Source organism: Osmerus eperlanus, chromosome 3 (assembly GCF_963692335.1).
Source record: "Osmerus eperlanus chromosome 3, fOsmEpe2.1, whole genome shotgun sequence".
Lineage (NCBI taxonomy): Eukaryota > Metazoa > Chordata > Actinopteri > Osmeriformes > Osmeridae > Osmerus > Osmerus eperlanus.
In genome coordinates, this window is record NC_085020.1 from 3,936,113 (window position 1) to 3,960,929 (window position 24,817).

Consider the following 24,817-nt stretch of genomic DNA (forward strand, 5'->3'; position numbering starts at 1 on the left):
CTGGTGGCACTAGTGTATACCTCGTGGAATGAAAGCTTCAATGCACCAGAAAGCTCGACATCACTAGCTCTAAATTGAAAATACATACATAGGGCCTACCAAAAATCTAATTTTCACCCACAAAACGTATTAGCTCTACATAGTTAGAGCTAAATACAGTACACATTTTCCCTGTGAAGGACTTCCTTACAACCCGGAAGTCCGAACAGGACCCTTTCGCGGGTGACTTTGGACTACAATATGACGACAGACATTCTCTGGTATCACAAAGGCCCCCGTCCCCCCGCCCAGGCGTCAAACCTCTGCGCCGCTGCATCAACAAAGGTTTGCCTTTTCGCACGGACAGCTATCAGAAGGAACAGCAAGGTACAGTGTTGTTAACACGAATTCATGTGTGTCTAAAATTCTGGACTTTGTCGGGTTGTACTTTCATGATGGTATGCGCAATGTCTGAGTGATATCTCTAGTTTAGATGCGCTTCATGTGACTCCACGTTAAAGATAGCTAGCTAGGCTAGTTAGAGCTAGCTAGCTCTGCGCATTAGCCGAGACCCAGTCAGTGTTGCTGACTAAGTTACTAGCTAGCAATGACTACATGCCGTTAGCACCAACAAACCTAGCGACGTAGGATAGTCCGTTGGTGTCCAACATTTGTCACCTTGCAAATTTTATTATTTTATTTTATTGAAAATGATTAGAGCTGGCTAAGATCAAGGTTTCGTTGCCATGGTCACCTGTGACCAGGTTACAGTAGTAGCCGTATAAACTTCAAGCTAGCCAACTGTCTGCTAGTATACTTTTAAAAAATGTTTCAGGCTAGCACTTAACAAAGCTATGTGAATTTCTATTCAATCAACGTTTTAACCCCAGGTTGCAAGTGTCAGTGCGTCAGACGGCTTCAGAGAGGATTCATCATGGCCAGTCAGTCAATGGAGATTATGGCAAAGGCCCTAGAGCATCAGGTTCTGCAGTCTGCACGCATGGTCGAGGAGCAGGTGGACGCAGAACTAAACAAGCTGGAACGAATGGATGACGACGACTTGGAGAAACTGAAGGAGAGGAGACTAGAGGCCTTGAAGAAAGCCCAGAAACAGAAGCAGGTTAGGAGGAATGAAGGGGTGGACCAGGGGTGTTAAGTTACAGGCTGCATTACAGTACATCTATCAAAATGCCGTGTGCTTTGGAGGAAGCACACTGTTGAATTGCCGTAATAACGGATTCGGTGACTAAATGAATGTGCGGCAACTCTGTTTTAAAACACTAGAAAAATCCAGAATGTTTTCTAGATGCATCGCTAATCATCACTGGAACATTCATGCAACTGTTGTCTTTCTCAAGGAGTGGATTTCTAAAGGACATGGGGAGTACAGGGAGATTCCCAGTGAGAAAGACTTCTTTGCAGAGGTCAAGGATAGCAAGAACACAGTATGCCATTTCTACAAAGATTCCACATTCAGGTAAGAAATACATTCTAGAAACGTTGGGCTCCGGGGCTCTATAAACACGACCCCTATTGACCTCTCATGTGTTCTAAATCTCTTAACTTCTCTCTTTTCTCATTTCCCATGATGTTATCACTCCTGCTCCATAGATGTAAGATCTTAGACAAGCATCTGGCCATCCTGGCCAAGAAGCACCTGGAGACCAAGTTCCTGAAGCTGAACGTGGAGAAGGCTCCCTTTCTGACAGAGAGGCTGCGGATCAAGGTGATCCCCACCCTGGCCCTGGTGAAGGATGGCAAGACCAAGGACTACGTGGTGGGCTTCACGGATCTGGGGAACACGGATGAGTTCCCCACAGAGATGCTGGAATGGAGATTGGGCTGCTCAGACATCATCAACTACAGGTGATTACCTTACCTACCTGGGAAGTACCACGCCAGTATTTACTACTAGGGAGTCAGGTGACTGAGCGGTTAGGGAATCGGGCTAGTAATTAGAAGGTTGGATTCCCTGCCAGGCAAAATGACGTGTCCTTGGGCAGAGCACTTCACCCTACTTGCCTCGGGGGAATGTCCCTGTACTTACTGTAAGTTGCTCTGGATAAGAGTGTCTGCTAAATGACTAAATGTGAAATGTACCAGGTGCTGCTTGATGACTCTTCAAACCTGTCTTTGGAGAATTTCTTTTAGCAGATAGGACATGAAAATAAAAAAAATATGTTGATTTAAAGGGAGGATCTGATTTGAGTGTTAAACCAGGGCCATGGGCAGCACACACAGGGTTCCAGTCAAGCTAATTTGGTGTAACAATCCTGTCCTTGCTCTCTTCCCCAGTGGTAACCTCATGGAACCTCCCACACTGACACAGAAGTCAGGGACAAAGTTCACCAAGGTAGAGAAGAAGACCATTCGAGGGAGAGGCTACGACTCAGACTCTGACTCAGACTAGGAAGACGGCACCGTCCCTCTCTCCTCCTCCCTCTCCGGGCTACTCCATCACCCACTGACTTGTCAGAATCCTGCAGACAGCCTGACTCCTATGTTGGGCTTAGACCGACCAACTCCTTGTCCATCTGTTGTTTTTTTTATGTAGTCTGTCATCCCTTTTCTTTCATCTTTAAAGTTCTATAACAATGTTCTTGTGTGTGTATTCATTATTGATCACATACATTGAACATGTACAATCAAACGTAAACCATTTTGGTTTAAATTAATTAATAAATTATTTTTGAATCCATATAATTTGATGTTGTTGATCATGTCAGTTTCCCAAAGCTTGGATCACTTCATGGGAGCACAATAACCCTCATATCCCTGATGAGTGTCATTGATGGAATTCGGTCATCTTAATTTCATAATGATGCAACTCCCTGAAGAGCCTTACATGATGTTTTGTGTATTAGACTTGGAGTCATCTGTTGCCTTTGTTGACTGGATGCACAGGAAGAGGCCTGGTCACCCAGCTGTTCATGAACAACAACCAAGTGCCAAGGAAGTTAGCTGCAGTCCCGATATGCCCTCCTTCACTCCATTCTGTGTTGCTAGTAGCACAAGTTGAGTTTTTCCTACAAATGTGTGCTTTATCTTAATAAAGAAAACTGGTAATCACTCTGATGTGACTTTATAGTATGTTCACAATTTTATAATTTAGCAGCTGCAAAGTGACTTCTGTTTGTATAAAACCAAGCCAATATCCAAGTCTGCTTGTAGAGCCCTCAACGTAGTGACTGCAATTTCTATGCAACACAAAAGTTTTGTCAATCAAGGAAACATAATCTTGTAAGCCATCAAGCACATTAATCATACATGCAATGCCTTATTGTGGCAACAAACAAACCTGTGAAAAAGTAGCACATTTTGCTTTTTTAATTAATAGAAAAACATCTCCATTGTTCCTTGAAGGGAGCCAAGATACAATGTGAAGAGAGCCCATGGGGGGAGAGGGGGTGTGAGGTGCTGGGAGCACAGAGGGGGTAGCTAAGACTCCAGGGCCTTCGGATCCACAGATTTGAGGAGACGTCGTACTATCAGCTCTCCCTTGCTGTTGAGGTATGAGTCAGCCATGTCCTCCTCAGAAGGGAGGCCGTAGGGCAGCTTCAGCGGCTGGATCCTGCACAGGAAAAAGGAGCCGGATATGATGACAGCAAAGCCTCCCCCCAAAATAAATAAATACCAGGATGCAGATAGACTAGTTATTTCTTATTTCACTCTTGTGAAACGTGTGCTGCACTTTTACCTGACTAGATGCTTTACAAATTTCAGTTGGTTGTTGACTGAGGGAATGTTCTTGTGGATTACAGGAACTTGTCCCTAAATGGAGGTGAGGCAAAGGAACAATCGCTGAGCAAGTGAGCAACATAATAAATATTTTATATATTATCTCACGATGACAGCTGTGCAAATATGACTGGTACAGTATGGATTTTTATTCATTCCTATTGGCGATTTCCGTCTGTTAACGTCTATTTACAAACATAAAACTACTGTTCCTTTATTTGGCATTCCTAACACACACAAGACTTGTTTTACCTTCTCCAAGCCAAGAGTTTTTATCATCATCTTCTCCCAGTACGGCCGACGCATAGTGCTCTTCACCCGGGTGACAATGTGAAGTTTATGAGGCTGCTCTGGGTCTCCTCCATACTTGTCATGCTGCTTCGATCTCTCCTCCAGAACCTGCAGGGAGGGTAAGAGATTTAGACTCCTACAGAATAGAACCAATGTGGATGATATTCAAATCGTAATGTTTGTTGAATTGCTCGCTTCACTACTTCACCGTTTCTCACCTCTGGTGGGATCCGCGCTTTAGTGAACAGGCTGCGGCATGAAATTGACCATGGCAACGACGAGGCTTCTGTTAAAGTCTGAGACGATGCACACAGTGACAGGCAGCGTTGGAACGATGGAACGAACACACCAACCCAAAACTCCCGCATGAGCAGTATGTACACCTCTAAAGTAGATAGACAACAATCTTACCTTTATTGAACGAGGGAAATTTAAGTAAAGTGCTCGAAAGATCATTTCCATTTTCACTTGTGTTGATTTGTCTTGCTATGCTGAGCAACCTTGTGAGAAACTTGCAGACAAGCCAAGGTTACTGTAAAAGTAAACTCGTGTGCGGACGGCACTGAGGTCAATATAACATTACTCCAAGATATGTATGCTTTAAAATTTTCACATGTTTACACAAACTACTCTTCGTCCAAAAATCTATGCACAGTTTAGAAAACACATTAACGTTTTTCACGCTTTCGTTATGACATTTAAACGGAAGCAGGATGTTGTTACATTAACAAAGCTCCTAAAGAAATCTATTACTGACCGTTATAGTTCCTACTGTTTTGCAAATTGCAACTTCAATAACGATTCAGTGTTATGAATGCATTGTAAAAGATTATAACATTTCAAAGTTTATAAAATGTATATAGGTTTGATTAGATTTGCCTAAATCGTCAAACAACCACATCCAGTCGTTCTGCTTGCGCAGGTCGTTTCCTCGGGGAGTTATTATTGTGCGGTACCTTGGAGCTCTGGTATGTGTATCGCAGATTTTTAGATGATTCTGCCAAAGAGAAAATCTGAAAGCACATACTTTAAATTTTACACATGAAGTGTGACTGGTGTGTGTGCGTTTTGTCTAAGCAAATAGAAGAGGATTTTTAGAACCTATTTGTTCTCAACTTGACTGAGTGTTGACAATTCAACTCTTGTATCATGACCCAAAATCACGTTACCGGAATGGAGACCTCGGCTATCTCCGTCCTGAAGCGGGCGGTTGAACTGGATCATGGCTCGCGCTTCCAGGAGTCCCTGGTATGTTACCAAGAGGGGATCCAGCTTCTGATAGACGTTCTAAAAGGTAGGGTAGTCCTATACACATGTACACACTTGGGAGAAAGAGACTAAGCGAGGTATAGGGGTTGAATAATCATCTACATCTGTAAACAGCTCTTAAAGATGACTCCAAGAAGCTCCACTACAGAGACAAGATCAAGGGCTATATGGACAGAGCAGAGCAGATCAAGGTCCATGTGAACCAGCTAAAAGAAGGTGAGCAATCCTCAAATTAAAAGTACAGTCTATTATCAGGAATGGGCATGTCTAATAAATGAGCTGTGATGGTACTTTAAGAGATAATGTTGACACATTCTCTCTCTGTCTGTCTGTCTCTCTCTCTCTCTCTCTCTCTCTCTCTCTCTCTCTCTCTCTCTCTCTCTCTCTCTCTCTCTCTGTCTGTCTGTCTGTCTGTCTGTCTGTCTGTCTGTCTGTCTGTCTGTCCGTCCGTCCGTCCGTCCGTCCGTCCGTCTGTCTGTCTGCCTCTCTCTTTCTCTCTCTCTCTCTCTCTCTCTCTCTCTCTCTCTCTCTCTCTCTCTCTCTCTCTCTCTCTCTCTCTCTCTGTCTGTCTGTCTGTCACTGTATGCCTCTCTCTCTCTCTCTCTCTCTCTCTCTCTCTCTCTCTCTCTGCAGAGGGGAAATACCACGAGCAGATCAGGATAGCAGAAAACTCCACAGGCTACAGCTATGAGGTTCTGTTCAAGCCTTACATCAGTGATGGTCTCACTGAGGTCTGGGTGGAGGACCCTTACATACGGCACATCCACCAGGTGACGTAGATCTGCCAGCATACACCACCACACACATCCACCAGGTGACGTAGATCTGCCAGCATACATCACCACACACATCCACCAGGTGACGTAGATCTGCCAGCATACATCACCACACACATCCACCAGGTGACGTAGATCTGCCAGCATACATCACCACACACATCCACCAGGTGACGTAGATCTGCCAGCATACATCACCACACACATCCACTAGGTGACGTAGATCTGCCAGCATACATCACCACACACATCCACCAGGTGACGTAGATCTGCCAGCATACATCACCACACACATCCACCAGGACATATACAGCTCCTAAGAGCCCTACACCAAACCAGTCACCAGGCAATCCACAATGTCTGTTGTGTAGGTCCATTCAGATCTGGGTGTCTATAATGAGCTGGCTTTACAGGCATGTATATCAAAATGTTGGGGCTGCTTATCATTACTCTCATTTGATTTCCTCCAGTTGTACAACTTCCTGCGTTTCTGTGAGATGCTGCTGAAGGCTTCCTGTGGAGTGAAGAACATCCACCTCCTGACTTCACAGGAAGAGGTAGGACACCTCCTAGGTCTCCACTTCCCCAGACACAGATGAATCACCATCCCAACGTTTTTAACGAAACACAGTCGTTTTCACCTTGCTAGGTCCCTGAAGTAAACACTAGCTGTCCTTTCATCCTCCAGCTTATGGTCCGTCACGCTCTGTCTGTGATGACGTCCGGCTGTTTTAGTGTCTGTATGTGGTTACATTTACATTTAGTCATTTAGCAGAGGCTCTTATCCTGAGCGACTTATAGTAAGTACAGGGACATTCCCCCGAGGAAAGTAGGGTGAAGTGCCTTGCCCAAGGACACAAAGTCATTTTGCACGGCCGGGAATCGAACTGGCAACCTTCAGATTACTAGCCTGATTCCCTAACCGCTCAGCCACCTGACCCCCCTTGGTTGTGTGACTGGTCCTTGTCTCCTGTCCTCCAGGACAGTTCCTCCCAGCAGGCAGGAGCTCTGGTGGAGCTGAGACAGAGTCTGCAGGCTCATGGGGTGTGTCTGGAGCTCAAGTACTCTTCCTCCATACACGACAGGGAGATCAGGTACAGTCAAACCACAGAGATGAGTAAAATAGTGTCTATCTATACACCAAATGTATTTAATCAAGATACTTGGGTTCAGTCAACCTAGGGGTTCAGCCATATTACTATATTCAGTGACAGAGATGTTGGTGTAGTGAGTTTTAGTTGGGTGTGCCCGGTACAAGGATGGTTTGCAACATTAAACAACGTTAAAATCGTCCTAGGTTTGACAACGGTTGGATTATCAAGATAGGAAGAGGACTGGATTACTTCAAGAAACCCAAAGTAAGATGACAAGCTCAACCATAACTAATATATAACAGGGAGTCAGGTGGCTGAGCGGTGAGGGAGTCGGACTAGTAATCCGAAGGTTGCCAGTTCGATTCCCGGTCATGCCAACTGACGTTGTGTCCTTGGGCAAGGCACTTCACCCTACTTGCCTCGGGGGAATGTCCCTGTACTTGCTGTAAGTCGCTCTGGATAAGAGCGTCTGCTAAATGACTAAATGTAAATATCTTTCAGTCTGACACACATACAAACACACACTCATGCACACACGTTCATGCACACACTAAGCTCTTGTTGTTTTGTGTGGTCCTATTGTGTATGTCTCTTCAGGGACGTTTCTCTATCGGTTACTGTGACTACGACTTGAGAGAGTGTCAGGAGACCTCAGTGGACATCTTTCACACCAAGCACACCAAGACTCTATGAGATCCAGAGAGGTGGAATCCTAACTCTCTGTTTTTGCGTAATCCATTGTAGGCCCAATTTCTCCACATCCCTCCATTGCCTCTGCATTGCTTTCATTTATAGTAATATATAATTAGCCTCAAATGTGCCTTATTATGTGTCTATCAACTTATATCTCAAGAAGCGCAGCAACACCTTGACAGTTATCTTCATAATCCTGTTCTAAATGGTCATACAGCACTTGCAATTTTTCGGGGTGATTTTTTTTTTTAAAGTCTTGGTCATTAATAGCGGGTCATTATCTTGTTTGTGTGTATGTATGTTTTAATGGGGTGTGGGTCTGTGACTTGACTTCATGATGCATTTTAAGGGATACTTTTTGGACCAGAGGGTTGTATGGTTTAAACAAACTATGCTTGAATTCATAGAATAGAAAATCAAATCGTTTTGTACATGTATTTTATAATAAACGTTTACAAGAATAAACTATATTGAGACAAACAACAGTTTATATTAAAGAAATAAATCCTGAACAAAAACGACCAGGAACATTTCTTCATAAACTACAACTCCATCTAGTGGACGTCGATATGTGTACACTTGGAGATGAATACATCCCTCAAACGTACCGAATAAAACGTATAGATAACGAGAATAGCGTTTCAGAAACGATACAGATTTTACTGACGATCTTGATGAAGATACATTGTGTGTTACGTTTTAATTGTGTAGGTTGACCGCTTGGAGGTCCATCTGCCCAGCAAGCACGGGATTGAGGAAGTAGGGGGTCGCGCGCACATTCCCACCGACAGTTACGTAGTTTGTATACCAGAGATTCACACATTACCTCAACCTTTTCAGGTACTCCTCGGATTCTCCTTACGTGAGTAGTCAATGCAACTTGATATGATTGATGCATATTTTATGTAGGTTACTTGAAAAACATGTCACACGATGATGTAGGGTTAGGGTTGTACTGAATATCCGCAGTCTAATATGAGTTTAGTGGACAGATGTGGCACACATATGTCAAGGTAAACAGGCTCTGTCGCCCGTATCTAAATTTAGATTCGAATTTAAAGTTGGCCTCATTCATCTGCAGACCAATCTATTGATAACTTGTGCGCGCACAACATCTGCGCCTGTGTGGTGCAGTCGCGCAATCTATTTCTCTTCATTTGGAAATGTTTTTCTGTGAAACGTAACGAACCGTGCGCAGATCGGTTTTGATTGCATCTATACGACCTTAATCTATTCGACCTGATGTGCACAGTGAAGGCTTTTAGAGGACGAATTAAAAATAACTAATGCATTTCAAAATCCAAAGGGAAACACCAGAATCAATGTCAATTATTTATTTAATTTGATAACATTTATGTACGTTCATAAAGTAAATAAATAGAGTTAATACTGTCAGTTAATGCTGTTGGAAAACAGGCCATAGACATTCTGCTTGATGTAGGTTCCCCATGGCATCCAATTGAAGGATTTATAGGAAAGGAAGCATTTTATGGATGCAAAATCTATCACATTAAATATCAAATTACATAGTCTACATGGGTACCACCATGGTGAAGACTATTACCATATAGAAGCCAGACAAAGATCACACAGTGTAGTAGGGAGTATTAAATTAACTAGTATGTTAACACTTCGCTATAGGCTGCTGAGTGTGGATATCACGTTTTGGCAGTGATCCAGATTCCACAGCTGAGTTTGAATCCCGTTGATAGAAGAGACAGGGATTTATAGTTGAGCCCAGAGTCACAGAGTATTTCTGGGACAAATCTGTTAAGCAAACTGTTCAGAGATGGAGACAGATGGGTGTGGCACAGAGGAAAGAGTGACTGGCCCTGGAGACAGACAACACTACAAATATGTCTCCATAATGTTTCGACCAAAATGCGGCCCTGGGAGATCATCAATGCAAAACCTGTACGAGTCAATGACACATCGACATGCAAATACAGAGTACGGTCGTGCAGCTTGAATCGGCAGTTACAGATATCGCCATAAACCACACGCATCCCATCAGAGTTCATGTGACCAGGTACACTTGTAAAAGTGTACTATAGACCTATTGTTGAGGGTTGGCATGTGAAATGACCTTAAAACTTAGTAAGAATCTAATATTTACGGGAATGCAATGCATAGAGCCTTCCCCAACGTTATCCTTATTTGTGCATGCCTATTTCCCCCCCCTCTCATTTCTGGGCCTAAAAATCAGGTTAGCGTTTCATAAGGAGCTTAGTGCAGCGAGCCACAGTGTGCTACTAATGTAATAGAGTCTGTGTCTGCTCTCTCTCTCTCTCTCTCTCTCTCTCTCTCTCTCTCTCTCTCTCTCTCTCTCTCTCTCTCTCTCTCTCTCTCCCCTCCCCCACACTCCACACTCACTGTGTTGGTACTTCTCTCTCTCTCCTTGTTCTACTCTCTTTTTTCTCTGTTCTTTCCCCGGCATGTAGTGACCTTCTTTCCCCCGCTCTCCTCTCTCACTTTGTCCTTCTATCCATTCATCCGCTCTCTTTCCCCATCTCTCCCTCTGTGAATCTGCAGATGTGTCGGAGGACAGAAGCCTGGGGGTTTAGACAGGACCGAGCCTTGGTGAACAGGGGACACGGCACAGCGAGGCAGCGGAGGAGAGGAGAGAGGGAGGAGGAGGAGAGAGAGAGGGAAGAGGAGGAGAGAGCTACTTGTAGGCACCTGGTAAGTGAACATATTCCCAGACAGGAAATCTTATTTTACCACGAAGCGTGTGTGTGAGAGAGAGATAATATGTATGTATGTATTCCATGTATAATTTTAGTTTGTATATAGCACAATTTGTGGGGGTGTTTTCTTCTTTTTTTCATCAAACGTCAAATAGATTCAGTGGTGCTTAGACATTGGAAGTTTTAATCTGTTGTTGCGGATTATGGCGCTGTGAAATCTTACATGGATCTCTATGCAATGTCAATAATCCAGGGGATAATCTGCTGTTTCTGTTGGGGCTGTCGTTTGAGTTGTTATAGGTCTGTAACCTAAGGAACTGTAAATGTTTCTCCCTGAACTTCATGCTAGCTAGCTCCATCTAAAGATTAGTTTTCCAGTAACATGATGAGTTCATGTAGCAGATTCTTTTGCGGAGAAACACACAAGATTTAAATAGGGCAGTCTGCTATCATGCAATCTCTCTCAGTCAACACAATGACATTTCAATTGGAAAAAAAGGACGGAATGAGACAGCTTGGGGAGGAGTGGCCTGGACTTTGCATGCTTCTCTCAGCTCTGTTAGAACAGTGTGTGTGTGTGTTATCCTTGGTTACCTATCAGCACCAAGACACCACCAGGCCAGGTGTCTTCACTACACTGACTAGAGAAGGGAAAGGCAAAGGTGTACTTAGCCTCAGCCCATACATGATAACATTAATAAACCTTTGAACTCAAGTGGAGCGGTTGAGTGTCATGTCTTGCAGCTCTGAAGTTTGCCAAAGCTAAACTGTTACGAGAGTCTCCATTCTGAAATCTAAAGGCGGATGTCAAGCTTGTTCTCCGTTTTTCTTTCTGACCTTCTTTCTCATTCCTTTTGGGTATCTTATCTCTGCAGTGTATAATAGAAACAATGGAGTCTGTAATGGGAGACACAGAGGACAACTCTGAAGAGCTTGCAGGTGAGATTCTCTGGAACAAGTCCATACTTATTGCTTAGTACTCATAGTCGTATCTTCTATTATAGTATCATAGCATTTACTTCTGTCTTACCTTTACTAGTATTAGTATTAATTTAAGTAGTATTAATGTTAGTAATGTTATACTATGCTGAAGTGAATGCGTCATTGACAGTGCAAACATGACGTTGATGCCTGCCTCTGTGACTGACATCTTTATGAATGACAGACCGTTTCATGTGACCTGCTCTGACCCAGTTGTCTCTGCGACAGGGAAGAGGAAGTCAAAGATGAAGAGTCTCAAGTCTCGTCTGTTTGGGAAAAAGAGAAAGGAAGGAGAAGGAGAGAAGAAGCTGAGCCAGTCAGTCAGCAACATGGAGGGAGACGGGCTGGGGTCTGAAGAGGATCTGGTGTAAGTCTGTCTGAAACCCTGTCTGTGTCGAATCTCTGAATGAAAATATAAACATCCTCTTTTTCCTTCCTTCCTCTAACATTTTCTTCTTCCTTCTCGTTTTCCTTCCACCCTCAGGTCTACCCAGGGGACTCTGGGATCCCGCGCGCTGTCGCATGAAAGCATCTTCGTGGCAGACCAGGGTTCTCCAGGACCAGAACCCCCCAGGGTTCTCTCCCAGGAGAACGTTCACAGCAGCATCAAAGCTCTGCAGGTATGCTCAGGTTCCACCAAGAACCTTGAATTCAGAACCAATCATATCGTCTTTACTTCCTTCTACCATACTATGAAACTATAAGTACTCAAATAAATCCTACATGTCTGTGTAAATGTTGTAACTCTATCCACCTTGGATTCGGTGTAATAGCGAAATAGACTAGAGGTGGAGTGAAAGGACTGAACAAATAATACTTTTATGTGTCGTATTTCTTTATATCACACATGTATTCATATCCGTCCTAATTTGGCACCGTCTTTGTTTCTAATTGGACAGGAGAAACTCCAGCTGCAGAACATGCGACTGGGCCCGCCCCCTCTGGTTGTGCCAATTAAGCGTCAGGAGGATCTGGGGGGAAGCTCAGAAGATGACGGCCTTCCCCACAGCCCCTCTGAGACCTGCCAGGGCGACGCAGCACCCCGGGGGGGCTCATACAAGGTCAGCCTGAAATACAGTACCCTCTAGCCTAGCTTAGCCTAGCCTAGCTGCCTAGTATTGTCTATTATTCCAGCACCACAAAGTTCAGCCAAGCCTAGTTGGAAGAAAGAGCAGGTAACACTGTTCCAGTTCAGATTGTGCGTGAGACATCAAGCATGCAAATTCTCATCAGTTTCTTCATGTTTCTTTCAGGCCTTTTCCCAGTCATCATCACGCCCTCTCTCCCCCATAGCCAGACCCCCACGTTCCATGCCCCTCCATTCTGCCCCCCAGTCCGTGGTCTCCCCCGTTACTGAGCCCTCCACAGTGGACTTCAGCAGCCCAGCTCAGTTCACCCCCTGCTTGGATAACTCTGCTGCACGCCATCGGATGGCCATCAAACCCAGGAACCAGAGGGCCAGTGCCAAGACCAGGAGGCTGACCACGGTGAGGGACGACTGGGCCATTACAGACCAGAGCACTCCCTGGTTGTCACTGCACAATCACACATTCGCAACCACATGTCCACATATGTGGATAAGCACACACAGTACTTTTTTGTAACATAATTTGTAATAGGTACCTTTATGTAATCCAAAGACTAATTTAAGTGGTATTTTTTTCTTCTTCTCTCTTTTCTTTTTTTCCAGAATGAGCCCAGACCACGGTCTGAGAGTTTTAACACTTTTGAACGCCCCTTGTCTGAAAAAGAGGAAGAGGAAGGGCTAGCTGTTGCCAAGGAGATGGCTCGTTTGCGATCCTTCTCTACCCAAGTCTTTGGGGCCGGGGGTACAGGGTTGACGACCTCCACAGCCCCCCCAGGATCACCTCTAAAGACTCCGGAGTTTACCCCCCTTCGATCTGCACCTCTGGAGGTCCCAAGGTCCTCCAGCCCCACCCTGCATCTCTCCCACCGGGGCTCCCCACAGAAGCACACCCTCTCTGGGGTCTCCTCTCCTGGTCCTGTGACCCCCCAGCCACCTCAGAAACCTGTGGAGCCAATGGCAGGCAAACAGCCTCAGCCCTTATTCGCTCAGTCTAAGCCAGAACTTCGAGAGAGGAAAGAAGGGACTGGAACCACGCCATCTAGTCAGGCCTTGGCAGCTAACTCAGGGGAGCTCAAGACCCCTGCTCCATCTCCAGCCAGGAGGGACCTTGAGAGCTCTGAGAGTCCCATCAACCCAAAGAACCTGACAGGGTCTGACAGGCCCTTTGCCAGCCTCTCGGCTGTGGAGGCTCTCAAGACCTCTCTGAGAAGAGGCTCACAGGAAGTGGCTAGCCCAGGAGAGGCTAGTAATAGCGCCTCTCTGGTCTCCATCAGCCAGGAGGATCTGGGGCAGCCAGAGGCAGGGTCGACTGGAGGGTTGAGGAAAGTCGCTTCTGGGCCAGGCACTGGCTCCGGGCCCTTCAAGTTCTCCATCAACTCCTCCAGGGTGGAACAAGAGAGGCCCAGGACTGGCAGTTTATTGGGGCTGATGGAGCCAGCTGGGACGGGGCTGAGGAAGGAGGACCGGGAGCGGGGAGCAGAAATGAGAGTGAACCCCTCAAACATGAGTGGGCAGGAGCAGCGAGCCAGCAAGCAGGAAGGACTCAAACTGAGAGAACAGCCTCCTGATCCTCTACCTGAAAGAGGGGACAAAGCCACAGTGGGAACAGCTAAACAGGGGGATCCCAAACCTGGCGTCCCTCCTCAAAACCCTGTCACGTCATGCGACAGAAGGGAGATTCTTAGAAAGGACCAATCCGAATCGCCGTCGCCTCCGGTCGCTGCCATGGATACCGGGGTGATGGAGGGGGAGGAGGTGGAGAGCCACGAGGGTGTGGAAGAGGCAATGGAAGCTAAGGAAGAGGAGGTGGGAAAAGAGGAAGAGGCAAAAGCAGCGTTTGGCATCAAACTTCGCTGCACCTCCCTGTCTCTCAAGTGCCGGTTAGACGCAAGAGCTGCCGAGGTATCCGAATCCAAGGTCAGGTGGAACAGTGTTGAGGGGGGTGGGACGACCCCACCTCTTGCCCCCTCTAACCCCGGCTCCAAGTCCCTGGTGGCAGACAAGACAAGTGACCAGGAGAACCACTCCTCCAAGAAGCCCCTTACCAACACTTCCAAAACGGATGCAGCCACACTCAATGCCCGGACGGGGTCTTTTAGACAAGCAGGTATGTGCTCTCTGGTACACACACACATAGCTGTGAGACTCCTAGTTTCTCCTGGATCCACGTTGGTTTATCAATCGTGTTTCCAAGCTGATCTCATCGAGGCTTTTTTACTAACCGAACACAAAGTGGTCTGGCTTTAAACATATGAAATGTGAGTTCAAAGAACTGTGAGTCCTGCTTTAATTTAGGTCAGGGTTGGACCTTGTACCATACATTTGTACATGGCTCTGTAATCTCACTTTTATCAGGGATGGTCCCTGAGAAAGGATATAGACTGTGAACAACCATGAAACTGTGAAAGATAACAACTTTTAAAGATTCCAGTGTTTGTTTACAACCATGTCCACATACCACCTACCATGAAATGTATATAACAGGGCTAAATTCTGTTTACCTGTCTCCTCTTTTAGATCCTGGAGCTACAGTTAATCCTCCTCCTCCGTCTCTCAAAGATGTTCATATCGTGTCTTCGGCTGCAAGTCCCCCAGCAGAGGCTTCGAGCCAGGCCTCTGGCCCCAAGGAGGCCCAGGCCTCCCCAGCCACCCCCCACCCTGATCCCCAGGCATCCGCCCCCGAGGTGTCCTGGATGAGCTTTGCCATGGAGAAAACCAGGAATCTTCAGCAGCTCTTTACTAGCAGGCTGCCCAGAGAGTTCCCTGGCATGCAGCAGGCCGCTCCACAACCACAGGCCAAGACCCAGGCCCAGACCCAGGCCCAGACCCAAGCCCAGACCCAGGCCCAGACCCAAGCCCAGACCCAGGCCCAGACACAGACCCAGACCCAAGCCCAGACCCAGACCCAGGCCACGACCCAGGCTCAGGCTCAGCCACAGCCACAGATACAACGCCAGACACAGGTATTTAGTCAAGCCAAGACACAGGCCTTGACACAATCCCAGACACAGAAGGTGACGCAACCACAAGCACAGACAGTCACACCACAGACAGGGAATGCATCACAACCTCCCACCACCAAACAGCTGCCAGCAGAGATCAGAACAGCAGCCGAATCACAGCCCACAAGTCAACAACAGACTGCCAAGCTACCGCAAACCCCTAGTATAATCCAACCACAGACCCAGACACCAGGACAGCCAAAGGCAGCAACACAAACCACAAAACAGGTACACACTGCCAAACTACCACAGCCAGAGAGCATGACCCAAACTGCAAAACAAACTGCACAACCAACCATACCTCAAACGGTAGCCCAGTTCTCTCCACGTGTTTCTCAAACCCCCCAACAGCCCAGTCTACGGACCACCCAGCCCTTCCTGCGCTCTCTCCCACAGGCACGGGGAGAGAACACCTCCCAGGCTACCCCATGGTCTCCCCTCTCCTCCAGCCCCAAATCCTCCCCCAGCCAACCCCCCTGGAGCTCCCGAGGTCTTCACTCCAGCCCCCAGCCCAGGGCCACAATCCCAGCACAGGTCTCAACTACAGCCCCACCCCCAGACCCAACCCCAGTCTCAGCCCCAGTTCCAACCTTAGTTCCAGCCTCAGCCCCAGCCCAAGCCCCAGCTTCAGTCCCATCCCCAGCCTCAGCCCCAGTTTTGGGGAGGGGTGAGACACGGGGAAGCCTCCAGAGGAGAGGAGATGGGACAACAGAGTCAGAAAAGCGTGCAGTCAGAACAGGAACGTTAGGACAAAGAACTGCTGCCTTTCAAGAGAAAATCTCTGACTCAACCCCTTCTGCTGGGGCTAAGGTACCTCAACCTTCCCTTTCACACCTCCATCACAGTAAAAACCACCAGTGACCCTTGGTGGTTCCAGCCCAGTCACTGACTTCTTCCACTCCTCTCCCTGCAGGTGGAGCTTAGGAGGACAGCCCTGGAATCTACCGCCATATCCAAGACTGTATCTGGGCCCGAGACAAGTACAGGTGTGTAGACTTGCAGGGATGGGAGTGTGTGTCTGTGTTGTTTGTAGGTTTATGGAATCAAAGGTTTGTGTTGTTTTTTTATGTCAATGTATTGTTGTGTAACTGGTGCACAGTGAAACTTTATATAGATACACTGTTATGGTCTTAATTTTTTATTTTTTTGTTAGAATCAAGTCCCACCAAAGTCCCAGGGAGGCTAACAGACAGAGAAGACCAGTGTCTGTCATCCTCGTCACCCCTGCAGAACATCTCCAATAGTGGGCAGCCATCTTGGATGGAGCTGGCTAAGAGGAAGTCTATGGCCTGGAGTGACAAGACCATGGACTAGGAGAGAGAGAGAGCGAGAGAGAGAGAACGAGAGAGAGAGAGAGAGAGAGAGAGAGAGAGAGAGAGAGAGAGAGAGAGAGAGAGAGAGAGAGAGAGAGAGAGAGAGAGAGGGCGGTAACAGTAAAGAAACAAAGGCGTTATGACAATGGAGATTATCTCATGTGAAACATTGAGTTTGCTGAAATGTATGGAACTTTGATCTTAATTGTCTGGGTTTGCAATATAATATTGAACCGTTGCTATACAATGTCCAATTTTTTACTCCTGACATGCAATGTGTGAGTGCAGGACGGGGAATGGAAACCCAACTCCAGCGCTGTCTTTGTATCAGTCTGTTTCTCAGGGTTATGACCATGTTCAGATTTAGCCTGTTTTATGTTGAAGTAAATATATTGTTATAATATTCTTATTATATTTTTCAAGAATAATGAGATATAAAACATAGATTATAATGCATATTTAATATTTATAGAAATTGATGTTGTACTTGATTAACAGGGTTTTGATGATTTATGGAAAAGTTCTGATTTGCCTGGAATTTCTTATGATAATAATGGTGTGTTCTGTGTCATTATTGCTGAACAAGTATCTGAATAATTTGACTGTTGACTGAATTGTTCAATAAGCATCTTCAAAAATAAATGATCTTATTTGACTTTTAACTGCAACGTTGTTATTCTTTGTGCGTTTAATTATTGGAAAAAGAGCTCATGGCTCGCTAGCTGTCAATACAGTAAAGCTGGAAACTAAATATGCCTCTGCTTTACTCTGGATTCTTTCATATGAAGAATATTGTTGTGTGTAGAGTCCTCCATGAGCGCTGTGCAGAAGGGGAGCGATCTAGAATCTAAACTCTTGAAATGGAATGCTGTAAAGCCGTGACCATTTCATGCTCATTAGCTTAACCCCAGTTTAGTAACAGGAACCCTTGCAGATGGTATTTGCCAAACAGTCGCTTCATCAACAATGTGATGTGGTGCCAGCTAGGCTCCAAAACGATTGGCAGTGAGACTCCCTTTTCTATGCCAGTGTGCAGCCCTTTGCAACAAAAAACTTTGAAATTAAGATTTTCGGTTCAATTCTTGTAAATCCATACTTTTAGTCATTGTGTGTTTAAATTGTATTGTATTGTTCAAAACTTATATTTTTTAAACCTTTTGAAAAAACAAAACACAACTCAAAAAAGTTTCGAGTTCTTTTCAAAACGTTTTTTTTTTTGTTATGTTGCCTTCGGCCTTGCTCCATGGTAGCTTCGTAGACTAACTTCAGTGGTAGAGAAGCGCTCCGTGGGCTCAACACTTCACCCTCATGCTCAGAGAGTAGGTAGGCCTTGGTCACTCAAGTGGTGAAGGAAAGGTATAGTTTATACCAGAAGGACAAGGTCAGTCACACACGTGACACGCGAAGAAGAAGGTAGTATAAACCTAGGCCTACATTTAAAACTTTCAATAATAATATTCGAAGGAGTTAAACTAAAAAATATTGTTTGGGGTAGTTATGTCATCCCTTCACACTAATCTGGACACATGTTTTCTTATTTTGAGTCATCACAAAGCCAGTACCACAGAGGTCATATCTGACAAGTAGCAGCCGTCAGAATATGTGACCCCACTGTAACTGCTTGATGAAGGAGTTAAACTTCAAAATATTGTTTGGGGTAGTTATGTCATCCCTTCACACTAATCTGGACACAATCTCCCGTTATTATTCAATGAGTTTTATTCAATTGCTAAATAGTGTTCTTGGCGCCCAGAGGGTGGCGCTGTAATTTATAACCATCGACCCTATATGCTTGTTACGAAAGCAGCAGCTGTGACTCAAACACGTGAGTGTGTAAACAGACTCAGAAGTCGTACATAGGTCTGGGGGCTGCAGCCACGCAGAACACTAGTTTGATGCCGTCCCATTATTTTTGTCTGGCATTATTTGCCACGTTGTTGTGCCTCTGTGAAAACTACACTCTGAGAAATTCAGTGTCTTGGGCTGTTACCTCCAACGATGTGGTCGTGGAGGGAGAACTGGACGCCGTATCCGAAGAGGAGGTCGCCCCCGCTTTGCTAGTAGATAACGTGGGGTTATGGAAGCAAGCATACCCACCGTCGGTGTTACGAGACGGCGGGGAGAACTCTAAAGAAACTGTCCAAAACAAGGATGCAGCTCATGTGTCATCCGCCTCCAGGGTATTTTCTTACCGGATGGAGGAGGTGAAAGTACCCGCCAGTAACCCCTCTCCTCCCCCGCACCAGGAGACGGCGAGGACCGCAAGATACATAGCCCACAATAGCTATTGGGGACATCTATCCACCATATCCACGCAGGACAAGGTAAAGGATCGTAGGCCTATGTTGCGCAGTAATATTTAAAATGTCCCTTGAAACGTCTTCCCTCTTCTGCACAGATTAAAGGCCTTCCCTTCGGAAACATATTCTCTGTCAGTGATGGGCCAATGGACAACAGCACAGGGGTCATCTATTTCTATGTAACTCCAATGGACAACACAGTGACAGACTTGAGGAACTTCCCTTATGCTTCACTCACCTTTTCAGAGGCAGAGGGAGACTTCTGCAGGTTATGATCCCTTAATTCCTGACCAACATTCGTTTCAGCTATGTGTGTGTGTTTGTGTGGGCTATGTTGACATTGTGAGTTGCGTGTCCCAGGAATATGGTGTATGACCCTGAAGACCCCAGGTGTGCCAGACTCACTCTTACAGGAAAGATGGTGGATGTTGGCGAAGATGAGCTGGAGTTTGCACAGGAGGCAATGTTTTCTAGGTAAGGGCTGTGTGTGATGCTGTCTGATTCTTTAAAAAGTAACTTTAAATAATGTTTTGCTGTCTTTAAAGCAAACAATACCTCTTACAAATACTGATGATGTAAGAATTAAGTTGTATGCTATAAATGTAAAATTACATTTATTTAGAATCCTTGTCTTCTCCTTATAGTGAACAATGGCCAGACTTTGACCTAAATCTAGTTCTTGTCTTTGTATGAAAATTGGTTTTGGTCTCGTTATGGTCTTCTTGACCCCCTGGGTTTGGGTCTGCAGAGGCAGGTCTGGATCTCCAAGTCTAGAGCTTGTTGTGGTTTTGATCTCACTGCATCTTTATCAGCTGTCTTCATCTGCCTCTAGACACCCAGCAATGAAGAAATGGCCCCCAGGACACAAGTGGTTCTTCATGAAGCTTCAGCTCACTCAGGTCTGGCTCCAGGATTGGATAGGAGGGGTGTCACTCATCCCACTGGAGGAATACTTTAAAGCCACACCATACTGAGGTCCCGTCCACAGTGTGGCCCAACACAGATTCTGATTGGAGGATTCTAGCTGTCACTGACCAGACTAATAAAATACATCAAGTCTAAATGTATAAGCTTTAGGCCTATACATTTGATTCTCTGAGTCTAACTATGCGGAATGTCTCAGAGTGAAAGGACACTGATAATGTCATTTTAGAGACAGAAAACATGGGTAATGTGATATGGGGTTGGTTGATGAGACAATGTAAGCTAAAACTGAATGTGGTCTTTCCTTGCATATTTTTATTCTCATACTTGTTTTCACTGACAGTGTCTCTAAAGACGAGTATGTGAACCGCAGACAATGATTTAGAAATGAAAGTGAATGTATCGGTGTGAATGTAACAGTATTATATGTGCTTTGGTAAGACGTTTCCCATCTTACTGTACCACTAGCCGAAGACAAACTCATCTCACTTGCCGCTGAAAGCTGTGTAAACAAATCGGAATGAATGTGTTTTGCAGTGAGATAGGCCTAGCTACTTATCACAGTGAAACATTTGTAAATTGCTTAAACGATTTAACATGAATTTGTTGAAATAGTATCAGTTACTTTATACTGAATGCATTTGGGTTTTAATGACGATATGTTAATATTTGCCCTATTAAAAATAATGTGCCTAGCATTTTGTTATGTTTTGACTTTTGTTCATTCGCTACTGTACTTCACGTTTGAGTCAACAGATCAACGCTTGGTGGCGCTGTTGTCTAGGTTTCCGACAAACTGCCACATATTTGAATAGAGCTACCATTTGTGGCTCTACCAAAATAATACCTCTCCGTATGTTTTTGGCATCGTTTCGCCAAGAATCTCCTAGAATTCCCAGGGAAGGAGAGAAGCTTGTTTCCCGTGTAGCAACCCTTGAATTCTGCAGTGCGTAAGTTAGCGGTGTGTTCGCAGTAACCAATGGCTCCTTTCGATGGGCGGTGACTGGTTTGACAGCGACAGCACAGCACCCTCGTTCACGTCCCTGTCTGGGGAATGTTTTGAAGACCAGCTAACTACTGCACGAGCAGTGGGCGACAACAAGAACATTTTAACAGTTTGCCACAACAGTGGGTAAGTACTTCGCTAGAGGATAGGTTTTTGAACGAAACGTGAGCTGTTTAACCAGACAGATATTAAATGAAACATGTCGAGAGCCTGTTGTGCCGTTATAGGTGCTAGCCAAGTACTAGCGTTACTTGGGGGTAGCTAGTACAGTAGCTAGCAAAATGGGATTCAAATAATTCTAGATCTGCACGTTTCCAATGCCGGTGATCACATTAACTGCGTTGAGATAGTTTGCCTTTCTACAACACTAAACAAGCGGAGGGAGTGATTGTTGAATCCCAAACGGCAGATTCTATAGTAGATTAGAAAAAAAAGCTCTAACAAAATTGGGAACCTGCATGGCTCAATACAATTATTTACATGAATAATATGATCTAGAGTGCAAGTTCCGTACAGCTGGTCGGGGCTGTCAGAAGTACGCTATATCAAAAACGACCCCCAAGACTTGCCACTGTGTACTGTACTGTAGTTAGCCACCAGCCACTTGATTGTGATCAGATAGATCATTGACACCAGGTCACTGATTAATTTTATGCCAGCTACCAATCTATATTGTGTCCTTTGGAATGCTATTTTACTAACTGACTGGTTAAACGACTGAAATGTTCTGACTCCAAGACAAGTTTTACCCTGAAGACTTTTTTTCTTGTAATTTTTCTCTGAATAACCAGTGCATATAGCAACAGTAGTAGCTAGTCTACCTCAATTAAACGGAATCAGCAAGGAGGAGTCACGCCAAAAAATCACCCCAAGGATTTGTCAGTATCCCTTCCCGACCATGCTCTTATCAAGAAAGACTGTAAAACGCTCGGAAAACTAGGAAGGATAGTCTACCTCAAACAGAATGAAAAGGTGGAGTGGGACGTGACAAACCACGGTCGTTCTTTCGGTGTACTAAAACAACACGTTACGGTTATCAAGACAGTGACATAAGGGGATAAAAACAGGACACTTCTATCGCAGCTTACAAAATATTTAGCAAACTCCTTAATTTCTGTTATTTCCTTTTTCCGGTCCGGTCAAACACAGCACTTTGGTTGCCCATCCTATGCACGCTCCTTCTCCCGGCTCAGCACCCTGAAGGCAGCGCGAGAGGCACGGCAGCCCCGGGGTCCCCGCGTGTTGTGGCGAGAATCGCTGAAATGAGATGAGGCTCAGACATGGAACGGTTGCCACTGCGATCATTTTCTTCACGTCTTTTCTCAGCCTGTCGTGGTACACAGCCTGGCAGAATGGCAAAGGTAAGCAATGCACACGCTACTGGTACCCTGTTAGTATCCACAGTACTGGATGTGTTTACTAGAACTAAGCTGGCAAGTGCAGTAAGGTAAGCAGGCAGCTGACCGTGACGTTAGGATGTCTTATTAGCTGAGCCAGCCTGACAGACATCACGTTGACTTTGGCCAGGTTGTTCAGCAACATGTTTCCCAACAGAAAATTGAGAGCTGACAGCTATTCAATGTCTCATCACAAAGGCTTTACAGCATTTCTAAACAAGGACCTGCGCCAATTATGAAGTAGATCATTGCACAGTTTACAACCGTTTCACCCTGTCAAGCTCACGACTAACTCTCTTCATTATTTTCTCTCTTCAAACAAAAGGAATCAGTCCCAAGTCAATTAAGCTTCTCTTCAAGACACTACTTGAAATTACATTGCACAATCGAACCGTTTTCCAGGGCACATCGGTACAATGGCCTATAGAGCTCCTCACAGAGCTGAGTGTGTGTCTAAGCTTGGGTTCAACTGAGTCCAGTGCGGGAAAGGCAGTGGCTTGTTATTAGTCCAGTGTAAATAATTGCAACCGTTAGAAAAATTCCGAAGCTTCATAATGAATACACTGTTTATCAGCTCAGTGGGTAGACTAACTCTACTCTCCACAAAAACCTGCCTGTTGGAACCCTCAATACATGCCCTGGTCGGTCAAGGGAGATAGGCCCACTGGATTAGAGCAACGTTAAGTGTGACTGTTAACATTACCTCTCTTACTAACTCTGCCCCACGTCTCACACCTGATGGAACCTTGCAGACAACCGCACAGAATGTTTATGTCAGAGATAGGTTGGGGAGTATAGGCAACACAGTCATTGTCTGTGGCTTGTCAAAGGGTCAAATCTCTCATCTGCTCGTGAGAAGTCACTCTTAACCGGAAACCCAAGAGGAGGAGGACCGTGTTCTCAGTGGGTAACAAGTATCAATGGGTATCAATGTGGTAACAAGTCAGTCATAACTGGAGAGATGCGTACGAAGTGAATATTCAAGTCCTCTTGATTGATTGGTTTAGGAGCGCTGCTGACAAACAGACACTGTTGACTGAGTTGTGGTTGGAATGTGAAGTTAAATCGTTGTAATTTGATGGGTCGAAGAGCATTGTCCCTGTTGTTTATTGGGTAACTCTCTAGAATGTTGACCTAGCTGGTCTTTGTAATTTGTCCATGTAATTTCCTTTCCCTACTTTCAGCAGTAAGGAAAAGGAAGCAGTTGATTTTGAGGAAGAGGACGCCATCTATTTCTTTGTGAATGTTGTAATTTGATATAAATTCTAAGTTGTCTTAAAGGACAAATATACATCCAAATCACTGAAGCAATAGTTCCAGAAAGGAAATAACTATTGACTTACATTACATAGTTTAAAGAGTGACTCCTGAATATCAAGTATCATGTGGTTCTGAGTATTAAGAATCACTGATACAAAGTTAAAATGAAAATATACAATGGATATAGCTTCATGTTAAGAGCTTTTAACTGCAGAGGTCCCAGGATCCCCCCCCTGTATGTCGCTTTGGCAAAAAACATCAGATGGGCCTGACATCTGCGAAAAGAATAGTCTGCATTACATTAAAGAAAAGGAAATAGTTTTTCAGCCCTCTAGATACCCTCTCCCTTTTTGTGAATGGGAACAGCACATGCATGGTGCATTTCCTGCTGCCTGTGCTCTGCCTGGTAAACCGTGCTTGGCAGAGATGTGAAAGTGCAGGCCTCGCCCACCGTCCCCACCCTGCTCTTCTTGGCGAACCCTTCACTACTATCAGTCTGTCAGTTGGCATAGGCCGGAACACCCCCTCTGCCTAGCAAGCCAGGAGAGGGTTGAGAGGGAAGTTGTGCTCAGAGGAGTTTCACTGTTGCCACAGGAGCAGTTTGAAGTTTATCTTTGAATATTTGTCTTGGATTTATCTCTATTTATCTCTCTCTGTTTGTCTCTGTGTCTCTCTCTCACTCTCTGTCTCTCTCTTGCTTTCTCTCTCTGTCTCTCTCTCTCTGTCTCTCTCTCTCTCTCTCTCTCTCTCTCTCTCTCTCTCTCTCTCTCTCTCTCTGTCTCTCTCGTGCTTTCCCTCTCTGTCTCTCTCTGTCTCTCTCTCTCTGTCTCTCTCTTGCTTTCTCTCTCTCTCTCTCTCTCTCTCTCTCTCTCTCTCTCTCTCTCTCTCTCTCTCTCTCTCTCTCTCTCTCTCTCTCTCTCTCTCTCTCTCTCTCTCTCTCTCACTGTCTCTCTTGCTTTCTCTCTCTGTCTCTCTCTCTCTCTCTTCTCTCTCTCTCTCTCTCTCTCTCTCTCTCTCTCT

At 45.3% G+C, this 24,817-nt stretch overlaps 6 protein-coding genes across 8 annotated transcripts in view; 5 read left to right on the forward strand and 1 right to left on the reverse strand.

The window, feature by feature from the left end:
- Positions 1–174: 174 nt before the first annotated feature.
- On the forward strand, positions 175–3,050 carry txndc9 (thioredoxin domain containing 9). Its single transcript, XM_062456578.1, has 5 exons — positions 175–366; positions 870–1,099; positions 1,338–1,456; positions 1,591–1,845; positions 2,275–3,050. The coding sequence occupies exons 2-5, from the start codon at positions 914–916 to the stop codon at positions 2,387–2,389; spliced, it is 675 nt and encodes a 224-aa protein (XP_062312562.1). The 5' UTR covers positions 175–366; positions 870–913; the 3' UTR covers positions 2,390–3,050.
- Positions 3,051–3,291: 241 nt separating this feature from the next.
- mrpl30 (mitochondrial ribosomal protein L30) lies at positions 3,292–4,723 on the reverse strand. Its single transcript, XM_062456579.1, has 5 exons — positions 4,420–4,723; positions 4,227–4,304; positions 3,970–4,116; positions 3,677–3,750; positions 3,292–3,550 (listed from the first exon to the last, which is right to left on the reverse strand). The coding sequence occupies exons 1-5, from the start codon at positions 4,468–4,470 to the stop codon at positions 3,418–3,420; spliced, it is 483 nt and encodes a 160-aa protein (XP_062312563.1). The 5' UTR covers positions 4,471–4,723; the 3' UTR covers positions 3,292–3,417.
- A 137-nt stretch (positions 4,724–4,860) lies between these two features.
- Positions 4,861–8,347, forward strand: mitd1 (MIT, microtubule interacting and transport, domain containing 1). The gene is made up of 7 exons (XM_062456577.1): positions 4,861–5,302; positions 5,392–5,493; positions 5,911–6,047; positions 6,524–6,610; positions 7,035–7,147; positions 7,351–7,411; positions 7,745–8,347. Exons 1-7 carry the CDS (start codon positions 5,158–5,160, stop codon positions 7,838–7,840), a joined length of 741 nt encoding a protein of 246 aa, XP_062312561.1. The 5' UTR covers positions 4,861–5,157; the 3' UTR covers positions 7,841–8,347.
- A 281-nt stretch (positions 8,348–8,628) lies between these two features.
- On the forward strand, positions 8,629–16,995 carry cracdla (cracd like a). 3 transcript variants are annotated; one of them, XM_062456580.1, is made up of 11 exons: positions 8,629–8,702; positions 10,373–10,522; positions 11,403–11,466; positions 11,722–11,875; positions 11,993–12,128; positions 12,408–12,569; positions 12,762–12,995; positions 13,199–14,702; positions 15,113–16,407; positions 16,511–16,583; positions 16,751–16,995. In XM_062456580.1, exons 2-11 carry the CDS (start codon positions 10,373–10,375, stop codon positions 16,909–16,911), a joined length of 3,933 nt encoding a protein of 1,310 aa, XP_062312564.1. In that variant the 5' UTR covers positions 8,629–8,702; the 3' UTR covers positions 16,912–16,995. The 3 variants fall into 3 exon arrangements, with proteins under 3 accessions (XP_062312564.1, XP_062312565.1, XP_062312566.1); XM_062456581.1 differs by lacking the exon at positions 8,629–8,702 and having other exon boundaries at positions 10,252–10,522; positions 11,737–11,875; XM_062456582.1 differs by lacking the exons at positions 8,629–8,702; positions 10,373–10,522 and having other exon boundaries at positions 11,258–11,466.
- A 1,719-nt stretch (positions 16,996–18,714) lies between these two features.
- On the forward strand, positions 18,715–20,830 carry creg2 (cellular repressor of E1A-stimulated genes 2). The gene is made up of 4 exons (XM_062456583.1): positions 18,715–19,234; positions 19,309–19,478; positions 19,571–19,684; positions 20,043–20,830. Exons 1-4 carry the CDS (start codon positions 18,806–18,808, stop codon positions 20,182–20,184), a joined length of 855 nt encoding a protein of 284 aa, XP_062312567.1. The 5' UTR covers positions 18,715–18,805; the 3' UTR covers positions 20,185–20,830.
- A 152-nt stretch (positions 20,831–20,982) lies between these two features.
- The window catches only part of mgat4a (alpha-1,3-mannosyl-glycoprotein 4-beta-N-acetylglucosaminyltransferase A), a 22,649-nt gene continuing 18,814 nt past the window's right edge, over positions 20,983–24,817 (forward strand). The window contains exons 1-2 of the mRNA XM_062456593.1: positions 20,983–21,266; positions 22,290–22,501. Coding sequence (XP_062312577.1) covers positions 22,408–22,501 — 94 coding nt within the window. The 5' untranslated portion in view covers positions 20,983–21,266; positions 22,290–22,407. The remainder of the gene's footprint in view (positions 21,267–22,289; positions 22,502–24,817) is intronic.

What these genes read in the sequence shown, in the direction of transcription:
- mrpl30 (XM_062456579.1), bottom strand. Translation starts at nt 4,470, where the DNA reads ATGGAAATGATCTTTCGAGCACTTTACTTAAATTTCCCTCGTTCAATA. An exon ending in ATTTCCCTCGTTCAATAAAG is followed by an intron (nt 4,305 to 4,419) that starts GTAAGATTGTTG and finishes GCATCGTCTCAG; the next exon opens with ACTTTAACAGAAGCCTCGTC. An exon ending in AAGCGCGGATCCCACCAGAG is followed by an intron (nt 4,117 to 4,226) that starts GTGAGAAACGGT and finishes CCCTCCCTGCAG; the next exon opens with GTTCTGGAGGAGAGATCGAA.
- cracdla (XM_062456580.1), top strand. Translation starts at nt 10,373, where the DNA reads ATGTGTCGGAGGACAGAAGCCTGGGGGTTTAGACAGGACCGAGCCTTG. An exon ending in CAACTCTGAAGAGCTTGCAG is followed by an intron (nt 11,467 to 11,721) that starts GTGAGATTCTCT and finishes GCTCTGACCCAG; the next exon opens with TTGTCTCTGCGACAGGGAAG. An exon ending in GGGTCTGAAGAGGATCTGGT is followed by an intron (nt 11,876 to 11,992) that starts GTAAGTCTGTCT and finishes TTCCACCCTCAG; the next exon opens with GTCTACCCAGGGGACTCTGG.
- creg2 (XM_062456583.1), top strand. Translation starts at nt 18,806, where the DNA reads ATGCCGTCCCATTATTTTTGTCTGGCATTATTTGCCACGTTGTTGTGC. An exon ending in GCAGAGGGAGACTTCTGCAG is followed by an intron (nt 19,479 to 19,570) that starts GTTATGATCCCT and finishes TGCGTGTCCCAG; the next exon opens with GAATATGGTGTATGACCCTG. An exon ending in CAGGAGGCAATGTTTTCTAG is followed by an intron (nt 19,685 to 20,042) that starts GTAAGGGCTGTG and finishes ATCTGCCTCTAG; the next exon opens with ACACCCAGCAATGAAGAAAT.
- txndc9 (XM_062456578.1), top strand. Translation starts at nt 914, where the DNA reads ATGGCCAGTCAGTCAATGGAGATTATGGCAAAGGCCCTAGAGCATCAG. An exon ending in TACAAAGATTCCACATTCAG is followed by an intron (nt 1,457 to 1,590) that starts GTAAGAAATACA and finishes CCTGCTCCATAG; the next exon opens with ATGTAAGATCTTAGACAAGC. An exon ending in TCAGACATCATCAACTACAG is followed by an intron (nt 1,846 to 2,274) that starts GTGATTACCTTA and finishes TCTCTTCCCCAG; the next exon opens with TGGTAACCTCATGGAACCTC.
- mitd1 (XM_062456577.1), top strand. Translation starts at nt 5,158, where the DNA reads ATGACCCAAAATCACGTTACCGGAATGGAGACCTCGGCTATCTCCGTC. An exon ending in TCTGATAGACGTTCTAAAAG is followed by an intron (nt 5,303 to 5,391) that starts GTAGGGTAGTCC and finishes ATCTGTAAACAG; the next exon opens with CTCTTAAAGATGACTCCAAG. An exon ending in ATACACGACAGGGAGATCAG is followed by an intron (nt 7,148 to 7,350) that starts GTACAGTCAAAC and finishes AAATCGTCCTAG; the next exon opens with GTTTGACAACGGTTGGATTA.